This window comes from Oryctolagus cuniculus, chromosome 15 (assembly GCF_964237555.1).
Source record: "Oryctolagus cuniculus chromosome 15, mOryCun1.1, whole genome shotgun sequence".
Taxonomy (NCBI): Eukaryota; Metazoa; Chordata; class Mammalia; order Lagomorpha; family Leporidae; genus Oryctolagus; species Oryctolagus cuniculus.
In genome coordinates, this window is record NC_091446.1 from 551,472 (window position 1) to 564,374 (window position 12,903).

The 12,903-nt window shown below is 60.0% G+C and overlaps 1 protein-coding gene across 8 annotated transcripts in view; it reads right to left on the reverse strand.

Annotated features, from left to right (window-relative positions):
- The window catches only part of INPP5A (inositol polyphosphate-5-phosphatase A), a 157,129-nt gene that overhangs the window by 46,536 nt on the left and 97,690 nt on the right, over window positions 1-12,903 (reverse strand). For all 8 annotated transcript variants that reach the window (XM_070057048.1, XM_070057046.1, XM_070057050.1 and 5 more), the window contains exon 5: window positions 5,289-5,352. In XM_070057048.1, coding sequence (XP_069913149.1) covers window positions 5,289-5,352 — 64 coding nt within the window. The remainder of the gene's footprint in view (window positions 1-5,288; window positions 5,353-12,903) is intronic.

The following is a 12,903-nucleotide window of genomic DNA, read 5'->3' on the forward strand; positions in this document are numbered from 1 at the left end:
CTGCAGTGGGCGCCAGGTTTGCCTCATTGCTGGTGAGCTTCTCTCGGGGTCTCCACGTGGGTCACTCTGCCGTGTGACGGTGCCATCTGCACAGCTTCTCTCCCCTCTGCTTTCACTGCAGTGGCCTGAGAAGGCCTGGGGCGCGGGAGGTCCCTGTGGCGGGAGAGCTGCCGCTTCCTCACACCACTGGACGCCGGCTGCAGGTTCCCGCCTCGGTTCTTTCCCAGGCTGAGCCGGTCTGTGCCGTGCACGGCGTGGACTCGGTGAAAAGCTCCTGCCCTGCTGGCGCGAGCGTGCAGTTTTCTTTGGCTGCTGCACTAAGTGATTTTCCAATGCTGAGCCAGCCCTGCATTTCTGGAGTGAATCCCAACAGGGCACAGAGCAGAATTCCTCACACGTGGTTGTACCCAGCCTGGAGGCCTTTCGCTGAGAGTCTGTGTGAGCTCAGAGGGACCTGCACTTTCCCGTCCTGTATGGGGGTCTGCTTCTGGCACAAGGAGGGCAGGGCTTCCGTCTGCTGTCACCTTACGGGAGAGCCCAGAGAGAACAGTGGCCCTTCGTCCCTGAGTGCTTGCAGGAGCCAGGCCATTGATTACCGGTTTGTGGCAGCTGAGGGCCTGGCTCCTCCCGTCGGAGTGCGCGCAGCCCACCCCACCCCGCAGTGCCCACCTGAGCCCTCAGCCTCACAGGCGGGCGTGCCCCTCTGCTATCCTCCAGGTCTGGGGGGTCGGCACCGATAGCCCCTCCCTCGCTTCTGTATTGATAAACTCGTGCCTTCTCTCTTTTCAGCTAGTTGGGGTTGCAGGCTTATTCATTTTACTGATCTCAAAAAAACCAGCTTTTGGTTTCATTGATTTTCTGGTCATAACTCTATTGATTTCTGCTCTGATTTTTATTATTTTTCTCTGCTTATTTGAAATTTTCCCTTTTCTATTTTCCTCAGAAGCTTAGAAAATGGATGGATTTTAGGTGGCTGTTTACTTCATATATGTATATAAACATTTCTAATATATATATGATGCTACAAATTTCTCCCTAAGTAGTGCTTTTGCTAATATCCTATAAAATTTGGTTATATTTTATTTTTTTAAAATACTTTAAATTAATTTTTCTTTCTTTATGTAAAAGATGGAGAGAGAGAGAGAGAGAGAGAGAGAGAGATTGATTGATTCTACCTGCTGGCTCACTCCCCAAATACCCACAACAGCCAGTACTAGGTGAGGCCAAAGCCAGGGGCTGGGACTATTCTGGGTCTCCCACGTGGGTGCAGAGGCCCAACACTCGAGCCCTCACCTGCTGTCTCCCCGGAGCACGAGCAGGAAGCTGGCGTCAGGAGTGCAGCAGGGGCTGGAGCTCACGCCCTTGAACACGGGACACACGCATTCCGAGAGGCAGCGGGACTGCCTCCCCAGATGCCCAGCTCGTTTCTGTAGTTCATACTTTTTAAAACTTTCTCTGGTGACTTCTTTGTCTTTCGAGTATTTAGAAATATGCTGCTTAATATCCAAGTACCGCGGGTCTCCCGGCCGCTCTCCTTACTGATGTCAATTCCCTCGTGGGCTGTGAGCACAGCCTGTTTTGCACTTGGGAAGGAAGGTGGGTTTACGGCCCGCAGCGCGGTCTCGGCGAGTGCTGGATTCAGGAAGTGCACGGTGGACGACGTGCAGGCCCGGCTGCCGGACACTGCTGTGGACCCAGTGCATCCCTTTCAGCCTGCTGGAGCTTCCACTTCTTTCTTTTTTAAATTTCACACTTATTCATTTGAAGGGCAGAGTGACGGGGGCGGGGAGAGAACACGGGACAGAGAGCTCCCATCACTGCTCCCACATGCCTGCGGCAGCCAGGACTGGGCCAGGGCAGCCTGAAGCCAGGAGCCAGGAGCCCCGTCCAGGTCTGCCACGTGGAGGGCACTCAAGCACTTGGCCATCCTCTGCTGCTCTCCCAGACACATCAGCAGGAAGCTGGACAGGAAGTGTGGTGCAGCCAGGACCTGAACCAGACACTCGGAGACAGAACGTGGGCGTCAAGGGGCAGCTTAGCCTGCTGCGCCGCCACAGCCACCCTCAGCACCATCCGCTCGCTGTGCGTGCCCGCTGCTCGGCTGTCTGGGACCCACTCGCCGGGGTTGCTGTGTCTCCCTGGGCACGGACGGTGTCGTGACGACTGCCCGTCTTCCCAGCTGAGTCCGCTTCTCTGGAGCGAGCCCGGCCACTCCAGCTTTCTCCTGCCTCGGTCAGGCCCGCCCTCCCCAGCGCCCTCCGTCTCCCTCCACCTGCTCCTCAGGGGGCGCCCAGCACGTGCCCTCTGCACACCCGGGCGGCCCCGTCTCCCACGTCTTCTCCCAGATTCCTCTTTGTCTTTCACTTCTTTTCCACCTTCTCCGACTTCACCATGCATTTACCGTGGCTCCATCTTCTCTCCCCGCTTGATGAGCTCGGCCTCCAATCCTCCTACAGACCCTCCCAACACTGCTGTCACCCATCCTCCCTGCGTGAGGCTGCAGCCCATTGGACCCATCACAGGCGAGAGGACAGGACGTCCACCTGACCCCCACGCACTCCTGCCTGCTGGAGGTCTCCAGCCCTTACTGCAGGGAGGGCTGCTGGGGGCCATGCCACTGACCCAGCATTGGGCTGAGAGCTGAGTGTTTCCTGTCACCCTCGTCCTGTGTGGCCTCCTAGAGACGCGCGACACCTTGCTCCCTCCCGCTTTCCTTGTCTCCTGTGCTCTGGCCCCTGCCCTGCTCAGTGGCCTGTGCCCTGTGCTCTGTGCTCCTGCATCCTGGTGCCAGCCGCGAGTTCTGAGAAGCACTGAGCCAGGGCTTGCACACACAGGGCCTCCTCCCCACATCCCTACCATTACACATGCAGCCCTGGACGCCCGTCCTGCTCATGTGGTCTCCCTTCTCTCTGCTCTGCAGTTGGAGAAGTTCTCCTGGTCCCCTGGCCCGTGATCGGCCACACCCCGCCTGCCGCGGGCAGGTCTCCGAGCTCCAGCTCTGCTCCTGCTGGGCACCTGCCCGCACGTGCCACCCAGGCTCCACGTTTGGGTCACAGTCACCATGTCTACACCTGCCTCTCAGGCTGGCTTCTCCCCACAGACCTCTGATCTGGGAGTTTCCAGTTGACAGCAGAACATGACTAACTGGGACAAGGGACGGAGGCCGCCGAGCCTCCAGGGGCAGGCGTTCTGTGCACATGGCTGGGCCACGCAGTGTCTGTTGGGCTCTGCAGCCGCAGGCATCACTGCTTCCCTTGTTTCCGGGACTCAAGTCCGTGCTCCCCGGGAGGTGTCTCCATCTGGCTGTCCAGGGCTCCACCGCACTGCCTGGCTGCTGGGAGTGGCAGGGAGGGCCTGGGTCTCAGCACCCACCCAGCACACTGCTCAGTGGCCACACTTGCTGTGGGTGAGACAGGAAGGCGACACCCTCGCCCCGGTGGCCGCGGCGATGCCGGAGGAGGTGCACGAGGAGGACCGGCACGAGTGGCAGCGCGTGGCCACACCAGGTGCCGGTGTGTAGCCGCTCCCTTCCAGGGCTCTGGGCAGGCTGAGGGCCCTGTGCCCGCCTGCCCGCCTCCATGTGTGGCCCAACAGCTGGTCCTGCCTCTCAGACCTGCGGTGGGCACAGGAAGGTCCTGTTAGCTTCCTTCACTTCTTCCCGCGAGAACCTGGGCAACGGCACCCAGATTCTCCTGCTGCAGCTAGGGTGGCCCGGGGCTACAGGCTTCGTCTCCATTCAGCTCAGCTTCGTCCCCCAGTCTTGCATCCAGGGTTCACGCAGGGAGAGGCCGTGGCAGGTCCCTGGGATGTGGGAAGCTCCTGCATGAGGGCGGCTGCCACCCTTCCCCTGCCCTCGTCCAACGGGGCTGCCGGCTCAGCTCGGGCACCCATGGACAGCACCCCCACCCCCTGCCAGGCACCCGTGCGATGGGAAAGCTGGCTCCTTTACCCCTTCTTCCGGTTTTGTTGGCACATCTGGCACTCCTTCCATTTCTAACTAGACACTGTGTACAATCTGGGCTGCTACTTCCCAAGTCTACACAGATCTGGGGTGCTTTGCCTGCCACTGGATTCATGACAGAAGAGCAGAGGCCAATGAACCCTACCCCCACCCCCCGAGACCTGGGGAGCCACACGCCTGTGCCATGGTCAGCACTGACACATGAGTTGGGTACATGCTCCCTGGCATCTGTCACTCTGTCACCACACAAGGTTCTGCCACAGTGGAAATGCACCGTGGGATCAGGAGAGTGGCAGGGTAAAACACCACCAGCAGTGCCGGCATCCACACAGGTGCCGGTTCGAGTCCCAACTATTCCACTTCCAGTCCAGCCCCGTGCTAATGGCCTGGGAAGGCAGTGGAAGATGGCCCAGGTGCTTGGGCCCTGCCACACATGTGGGAGACCCAGATGGAATTCCAGGCTGTTGGCTTCAGCCTGGCCCAGCCTGGCCATCAACTATGTGGGAAGTGAACCAAAGAATGGAAGATCTATCTCTATGATTCTGCCTTTTTTTTTCCTTATAGATTTATTTATCTGAAAGTCTGAGTTACACAGAGAGAGAGAGAGAGAGGGAGAGACACCCACCACAGAATGACCACCGAGAGTGGACAGCCCCGCCCATCTCCTGCCAGCCCACCTGGCTATTCTTGGGTGGGAAGAGCCAGGCGCTGGTATTGAAAAGCATTGGGAGACTCCCTGGGCAGCAGGCCAGGTGAGAAATCGCGGTTCCGGCTGGAATCCTGCATTCGATACGGACGCAAGCGCTTCTCAGCTGCCTAGGAGCCATCGGTCTCCAGAGCGAGCACAGGCAATGAGCCGGAACCGGTGGACAGAGCCATGCGGAGCTCCGGGGACCTGTACACAACAGGCAGAGGTGCGACCCTCACAGCAGGGGCTGCGTCACAGGCACGGACACACGTGGCTGCCTGTGGCCCGCATCAATCACGGCCATAGACACGCGCCCTCGCCCAGTTCTGCTCATGGAACACACAACCTTCTACCCTGGTTCTCGCCTTCTCCCATTCGGTGGGAGCTCAGTCAGAACACCTGCTCTGCACGCCCCTGCGGCCAGGCCCGTGCTGGGCCTCTGTGCACCTGGGGCGGGGCCGGGGCCAGCCGGGTGTCTCCATTTCAGACACCGGGAAGCCAGGTTTTCCTACCAGGTCCCTGGTTAAGACACCAGGAAGGGACGTAAAACCCAAGCCACAGGGACCAGCCCTCTCAGGAGACAGGACAGGACGGACCGGAAGTGAGTCCATCAGGAGACCCTGACGCGTCTGGCCTCACCTTTAAAGTCGAATTGGTAGATGTTCTTCAGGGACTCGTGAAGAAAGTAAAAGCTTCCCAGGGCCTGTGGGCAAAAGGAGAATCAGGTGAGGGAGCTGGCTGCGTGGATTCTGGAGTAAAACTTGACAAGAACGAGGCAGCGCCACAGAAGCCCAGGGAGTGCTGCGATGGCGCCACGTCCGGCCAGGCCACCGAGAACACCAGGCACAGGCGCGCAGGTCCAGGAGCCACGCACCAGGAAGGCACTTCCTCTGCCAGGGCAGGCTAGGGCTCAGCACCCGGCTCCACCACTCCCCTCCACCCTCAGACCTGAGCTACAGATACCCGCCTGCCGGGAGCCGCCTGGCCTTCCACTCATGCTGGGGGCCAGGCTGGCCACAAGGCGGGGCTGGACCAGGCCCTGTGCTGGTCTCAGATGCAAATGTGAGGCCATCTTGTGTGTGTTTATCCAGGTTCAAGTACATCCATGTGCAGATGTGTGCACTTCTACACATCTGTATACTCACACACACTCAGGTGCACACAGGCACACCACATGCACACACTCACACTGAGACACACACGCACTCACACCTACATGCACACATGCACACTCAGACACATGCACACTCAGACACACGTACACTCAGACACGCACACACCCCACACATAGGCACACCCACACACATACACCACGCATACCCACATGCACACGCACTCACACACACATACCCACAGGCACACCCACATGCACACGCACTCACACTGAGCACACGCACTTTGCCTCAGTGCAGGTTTGGCTCCACACCGTGCGGTACAAGTGGCACAGGGGGTGGTGTGGCCTGGCCTCTGCCTTCTGTCCGCCCATCACCTGGCACCACACTTCAACGTGAACAAGTCGTGCTGTAGCTACCACCATGTGGAAATAGGGTGAAAATGAACTTTTTATAACCACAGGTTGAAACAGCATCAAGTGTTAGAATCAGAGACGCAGGCACTGGTTTCCCAGCCCCAGCAGGTGCAGTCCGCACGGCCAAGGTGCTGTCTGGAGGTGGGGCTCTGGGTGGGCCCAGCTGGTAAAGAAGGGGACTTTCCGGAGTGGAAGCTCACAGCGGCCTGGGTGCTGTGGGCTTTAAACTTCTGTTGCAGTCATCAGGCCCCACAACTCCTCTACGTTCTGACACAGGAGACCCCACGGTCCTGCCCTGGCCCTGGCTTCACAGGGCACTGCCACGGCCCCTCCCCGGCTCCTGGGCTCCATGTTTCCTCCCGGCCTCCCACGCTGCCACATCCATGCAGCCACCAGGGATTGAGTCCGTGCTGGTCACCCCCAGTCACCCGGGTAGGGCTGTGCTCACCCCTACCCCCCACTCTGGGATGTGCCCCAGGACCCTGCACATGGCGCACCTCGTGCTGTGGGACAGAGTCAGCCTGCAACGCCCTGTGCTCGCCTGCCCAGCCCAACCCTCCCAGCCTTCCCAGCCTCCTGGGCAGCTCCCTGCCCATCTCGGTGCCCCCCACCCCCAGCAGCAGCCAGGGTCCTCTACACAGTGTCCGCTCACTGCCGCCCATTACACATGCCTGGCCCAAGGACACCCCACAGGAGGTATTGCAGACCTGTGGCACAGGTCACACTGAGGAGCAGCTCCTGGGGCAGGGGGCACGCGACCAGGGACCACACTGACCAGGGACACACTGACCAGGGACCACACTGACCAGGGACCACACTGACCAGGGACACACTGACCAGGGACCACACTGACCAGGGACACACTGAGGAGCAAACACTTTCCATCGCTGCATGCTCCAGCTAAGGCAGGTGCACACACACTGTGCACACACACGCGCCGACCAAGGCACCAGCCAGGCACCGGCTGGCCTCCCAACCCCATATCACGGCTACCACCCGAGGCACAGGGCTCAGGCCAATGACACACTATGACACAATGGAGCCCATGCCAGGGGTGGTGGCGACAAAAGAAACCCCACAGACACAGGGCGGGCTGAACAGAGGGCGGGCTGACTGTGGGCAGACGCCCACCCAGTACCTCCTCTCCTGCAGAAGGCAGGTCGAGGGAGCGCCAGCCGGTGGAGAAGCCACGGGTCGCAGGCACCTGATGCTGCAGCCCGGGCCCGTCCAGGCAGGGCTTGCCCAGGTCACACACCGCAGCCGGCTGTGCTCAGATCCCTTGCTTCGACAAAGCAGAGTAGACATCCGTCAGTAAGAGGGACGATGGCCACGGGCAGCCCTCGGGACCGCACTTCTCAGCTCCTGCCCCCAGTGCCGCCTCTCGGATGACGTCACTCCCTTAGTGTCAGAGGAGGAAGCACTCCGAGATGGTGAGCAGAGCAGCGTCAGTGCTGGCACGTCCGCCGTGGCCTCGCTCACGGAGCATCACGAAGCCTGCCCAGCGCACGGGAATCAACGCCACTGCAGCCGAGCGCTGCCACTCGCGCTGTCGGGAAACCCGTAATTAGCTCTGACGAGCATTTCCAGTCAAAGGTCCAGCCAAGTGTTCTGCCTACGCCCTGTCCTCCCAACACAGCCAGGGCCCCCGTGAGCCACGTGTGCCAGCCAGCGGGCAGTGGCGGGCGGGGCCTGCGGGCCTCTCGCCCCAGAGCAGGTCCACAGATGTGTGTAGGGACGCAGACTTCAGTTACTATACTTCTTGCATATTTATATACCCTCTGTCACAATGGTGGGCGTGGCGGAGAGGCGGAGAGCCCAGGGCATCAGAGCTCACCTCAAGGTGCTCCAGGGTGGGCCGCTGTGGTCCACACGGGGTCCCAGCCCCCACAGATCGGGCTCCCCGCCGGAGGTGTTGGTGGAAGTGTAGTGTCTGCCCGTGACAGGGGTGGGCCATGTCATGCCACTCAGGCTGACACAGGAGCAGCAAGTGCACCTCGCAGGCTCACGACTGTGGCAGCCGGCCACTGCTCACACCGGCCAGGACAGGACAGGTGCCGGCACACTGGGCAGCCACTTGGTGCCTGCTGTGGGGGAGGGGTGGCCCTCTGTCCTGGGCAGCCACCTACACCAGGCTCCAGGGACGACCTGGCCAGGGCTGAGGCCGGCCAGGGGGGCACAGCAAGCGTCTCAGAAAGCCCTCCCCGACCTGGAGGCAGACAGCAGGTGGCAGTAGCTGGTCACTCCCACCACACATCGCAGCAGGAACCTGGGCCTCCTGCAGCCCTTCCTGTGAAACAGAAAACTCCTAAGCCCAAACCAGCCGCAGGCCGGGAACATGCAGGTCCAGAGACCAAGAAAGAAGCAACCACACAGGAGCTGCTCGCTGGGACCCCACAGGGCTGACGGAGCCCTGACCCTGTGTGGCCGCGCCCGAGGACGTGCTGGCTTTGACCGCTCTTTCAGTCTGTCCACCTACAGACGGGCGTCTGCACTCCTACATTCCCACGAGTCACAGCTGGTCCACTCCGGGAGGGACGACTACACACACACACACGCAGGCATGTGCACACACATACAGGCCAGGGGATGTCCCAGTTCATGGAGAGTCTGTGCAGGGGAAGCCATGCTTGGAACCATGCGTCCAGCTCTAAGCCAATGCCAGCTTCCTGCTCATGCACCTGGCAGGCAGCAGTGGGGCTAGGGACGGGGTCCCTGCCACCCACCTGGAGGCCCGGACGCAGGGCCCGGCGCCCGGCTCTGCCTGCAGCTGCGTGGCTGTTGTATCTGGGGAGTGACCGGCAGATGGGAGATCGCTCTCTCCCTCTTCCTACTTTCCTCTCCTTCCCTCTTTCTTTCAAACAAATAACGTAATTAATAAATAAAAGATCTTTTAACATGAGTATTTTTTTTCAAAAGTGTATCCAAAATACGATTGAAAGAGTTATTTTTGTGCAAAACCTTTTTAAATCTATGCAGCTTTCGTAATATGCATTTCATGTACTCTAAGGTCTCTGCATGTCCACGTGCATATACACACACGTACACGCACGTACACATGGGCTGTGCTCATGGCTGTCCCACTCAGCTCAGCAGACCTGCACAAGAAGGCAGGACGGGGCCAGCGCTGCCGCAGCCAGTGAAGCCGCCTGTCAAAAATCGTTTGCCCACATGTGAAGGCTCGTGCCTGGGCTCTCTACTGCCTTGGACGGCCAATGTTTTCTGTGTCTCCCCAGCTCACTCCTGTCCCTATGTGTGTGTCAGTCCCCCCAGCTCACTCCTGTCCCTGTGTGTGTGTGTCAGTCTCCCCAGCTCACTCCTGTCCCTGTGTGTGTGTCAGTCCCCCCAGCTCACTCCTGTCCCTGTGTGTGTGTGTCAGTCCCCCCAGCTTACTCCTGTCCCTGTGTGTGTGTGTCAGTCCCCCCAGCTCACTCCTGTCCCTGTGTGTGTGTGTCAGTCCCCCCAGCTCACTCCTGTCCCTGTGTGTCAGTCCCCCCAGCTCACTCCTGTCACTGTGTGTCAGTCCCCCCAGCTCACTCCTGTCACTGTGTGTGTGTGTCAGTCCCCCCAGCTCACTCCTGTCACTGTGTGTGTGTGTCAGTCCCCCCAGCTCACTCCTGTCACTGTGTGTCAGTCCCCCCAGCTCACTCCTGTCACTGTGTGTGTGTGTCAGTCCCCCCAGCTCACTCCTGTCACTGTGTGTGTGTGTCAGTCCCCCCAGCTCACTCCTGTCACTGTGTGTGTCAGTCCCCCCAGCTCACTCCTGTCCCTGTGTGTCAGTCTCCCCAGCTCACTCCTGTCCCTGTGTGTGTGTCAGTCCCCCCAGCTCACTCCTGTCCCTGTGTGTGTCAGTCCCCCCAGCTCACTCCTGTCACTGTGTGTCAGTCCCCCCAGCTCACTCCTGTCACTGTGTGTCAGTCCCCCCAGCTCACTCCTGTCACTGTGTGTGTGTGTCAGTCCCCCCAGCTCACTCCTGTCACTGTGTGTGTGTGTCAGTCCCCCCAGCTCACTCCTGTCACTGTGTGTGTCAGTCCCCCCAGCTCACTCCTGTCCCTGTGTGTCAGTCTCCCCAGCTCACTCCTGTCCCTGTGTGTGTGTCAGTCCCCCCAGCTCACTCCTGTCCCTGTGTGTGTCAGTCCCCCCAGCTCACTCCTGTCACTGTGTGTGTGTCAGTCCCCCCAGCTCACTCCTGTCACTGTGTGTGTCAGTCCCCCCAGCTCACTCCTGTCACTGTGTGTCAGTCTCCCCAGCTCACTCCTGTCCCTGTGTGTCAGTCCCCCCAGCTCACTCCTGTCCCTGTGTGTGTGTCAGTCCCCCCAGCTCACTCCTGTCACTGTGTGTGTCAGTCCCCCCAGCTCACTCCTGTCCCTGTGTGTGTGTGTCAGTCCCCCCAGCTCACTCCTGTCACTGTGTGTGTCAGTCCCCCCAGCTCACTCCTGTCACTGTGTGTCAGTCTCCCCAGCTCACTCCTGTCCCTGTGTGTCAGTCCCCCCAGCTCACTCCTGTCCCTGTGTGTGTGTCAGTCCCCCCAGCTCACTCCTGTCACTGTGTGTGTCAGTCTCCCCAGCTCACTCCTGTCCCTGTGTGTTTGCAAGCATCTCTATGTTTACTGGCATGTAGGCTTCTTCTATGAATTCATCTCATGTCCTTAGTCCATTTTTCTATTTTTTCTGTTTGTAGAGTTTTTATTTTTAAATGTAATCTAGAATCATTTCTTCGTTACCTACAGTACATTTTAAAGCTCTTCATTTAAATGCTTTATTTGCGAGGCAGACAGACAGACAGAGAGACACCTTCTACCCTGTGAATCACCCTCCAAATGCAGACAACAGCCAGGCCTGGGCCAGACTGAATCCCAGAGTCGGCAACTCCATCCAGGACTCCCACGTGGGAGGCAGGGACCCAGCTACCTGAGCCATCGCCGCTGCCCCCAGGTGCACATTGGCAGGAAGCTGGATCAGGATCCGGGTCTCGAACCCAGGTCCTCTGGTGGACGATAAAGGGGTCTGTCCCAAGCAGTGCCGGAACCTCCGCCAAACACCGACCTTGCTCTGGCCCTACCACTGTCAAATCTGTCCTCTGGGGTCAACACCTCGGGGTCTTCCAGACTCGCTTCCCGACCGTGGCCCCAGGGACATTCTCTGGCCTCAGCTCCTCCTGCGACAGGGACTCGCTTGTGCGTGGGGCGCAGGGTGCGGCCCCGTCTCCCTCACCCTCACCCCACACGGAGAACCTGGCACTGCTCGCTGCTCCGCGTCACCCACCTCCATGTGCCGGCTGGTTCCTGGGCTGACCTAACAACACTTATTCTTATCTCAGCTTCTTAAGGAGTCGCGACAGTTATACATCTAAGAGCCTCTTTCTGTTTCCCTGCACAATTTCTGATGTTTTGGCCCTCTCTGTCCTCGCCTGAACCTTACACAACAGCCCGCTCAGGTGAGCTGCAGAGGCAGGCAGCCCCGACAGCACGTCTCCTCTCCCAGGGGGATGTCGGGCGCCCTCTCGAAGCCTTTTCTGAAACGGGACTTGTTCAGACCTGTCTGTCAGCAGTGAGAGGCAAGGCTGTGGGTCTGGTTTGCATCTTGTGCTCAGCAGTCTGGTCAGTTCCAGCGACCGCAGCTTCTCCATCCGCCCATGACCGACCGGGCCTCTTCTCCGCCACCCTCGCCCTTCCCTTCTGCTTTCTGGCTGGCTGCACTGCAGGAGCCGTGCCGGCTGCAAGCTGAGCGCCAGCCACGTGCTGGGGGAGGGCAGGGCGAGGAGGACCAGGACCCCAGCAGGGGTTGGAGTGGGGACCTCCTAGAACTTGGGATGTGCTGACTGCCTGGACGCAGGTGCACAGGCAGGGGCGTGGTCAGAGGGCCAGAGGCACAGCAGGGATGAAGGACACGGAGCAGGGGGGCTTCAGCACAGACCCCCTTTTCTGCGAGGTCTGCCGGCTTCCCCAGAGGGAACACTCAGGCAGCTGGATTCCTGACCTGCAGCTCAGGGACAAGACCAGGGTTCTGGGTTGCCTGTGATCGCTGCTACTCAGAGCCGTGACAGCATGGAGAAATCCAGGCGTGAGGGCCGTGCCCCGGGCACGATGCTGGCCTCAGGTCAGGCCACAGGTGCAGAGCGCAGCTGGCCAGAGGAGGAAGTGACGCGCATCCGTGGCATGCGCCTGGTTCAAGTCGTGACCCACAAGAGGATATTTAAAACGGGAAGCCAGCCTTGCATTCCTGGCATAACCCGAGCCCCATCGTCATGCGTGAGCCCGTGTGCTGCTGGGTTCCGTGTGCAGACTGTCGGAGCTGTCGCGGTCTCTGGCTGCGTTTCTTGCTCAGAGCCCCAGTGGGATGATTCTGTGCAAGTGTTCAATGTTAGTCACACATCAGTCACGTTGCAGGGTCCCGCCCTGCCAACAGCACAGCGCCCCCACCCCGAGGCCGCACTCCGCACGGCATCCACTCTGGGCCCTGCAGGTCCCTCTCCTGCCCCCCACCCCGATCTGGAGCACACATGCCCGTCCTCCCTTGTCCAGGCAGCCTCCGGGACCCACGGGGATGTCCCTAAGAAGTCAGACCTTCCCTGACCCAGGACTCAGCCACCCTTACCCCCTGTGGCTTCTCTTGGGAACCCCGGGGGTCCCCAGATCCCTCCAGCACCTTCTCCCAGAGCTGCGGGTGACAACGGAATCTCTGTCCATCCTGTTCTCTCCCCTCCCCTGGCCAGGCCAGGCTGCCATCG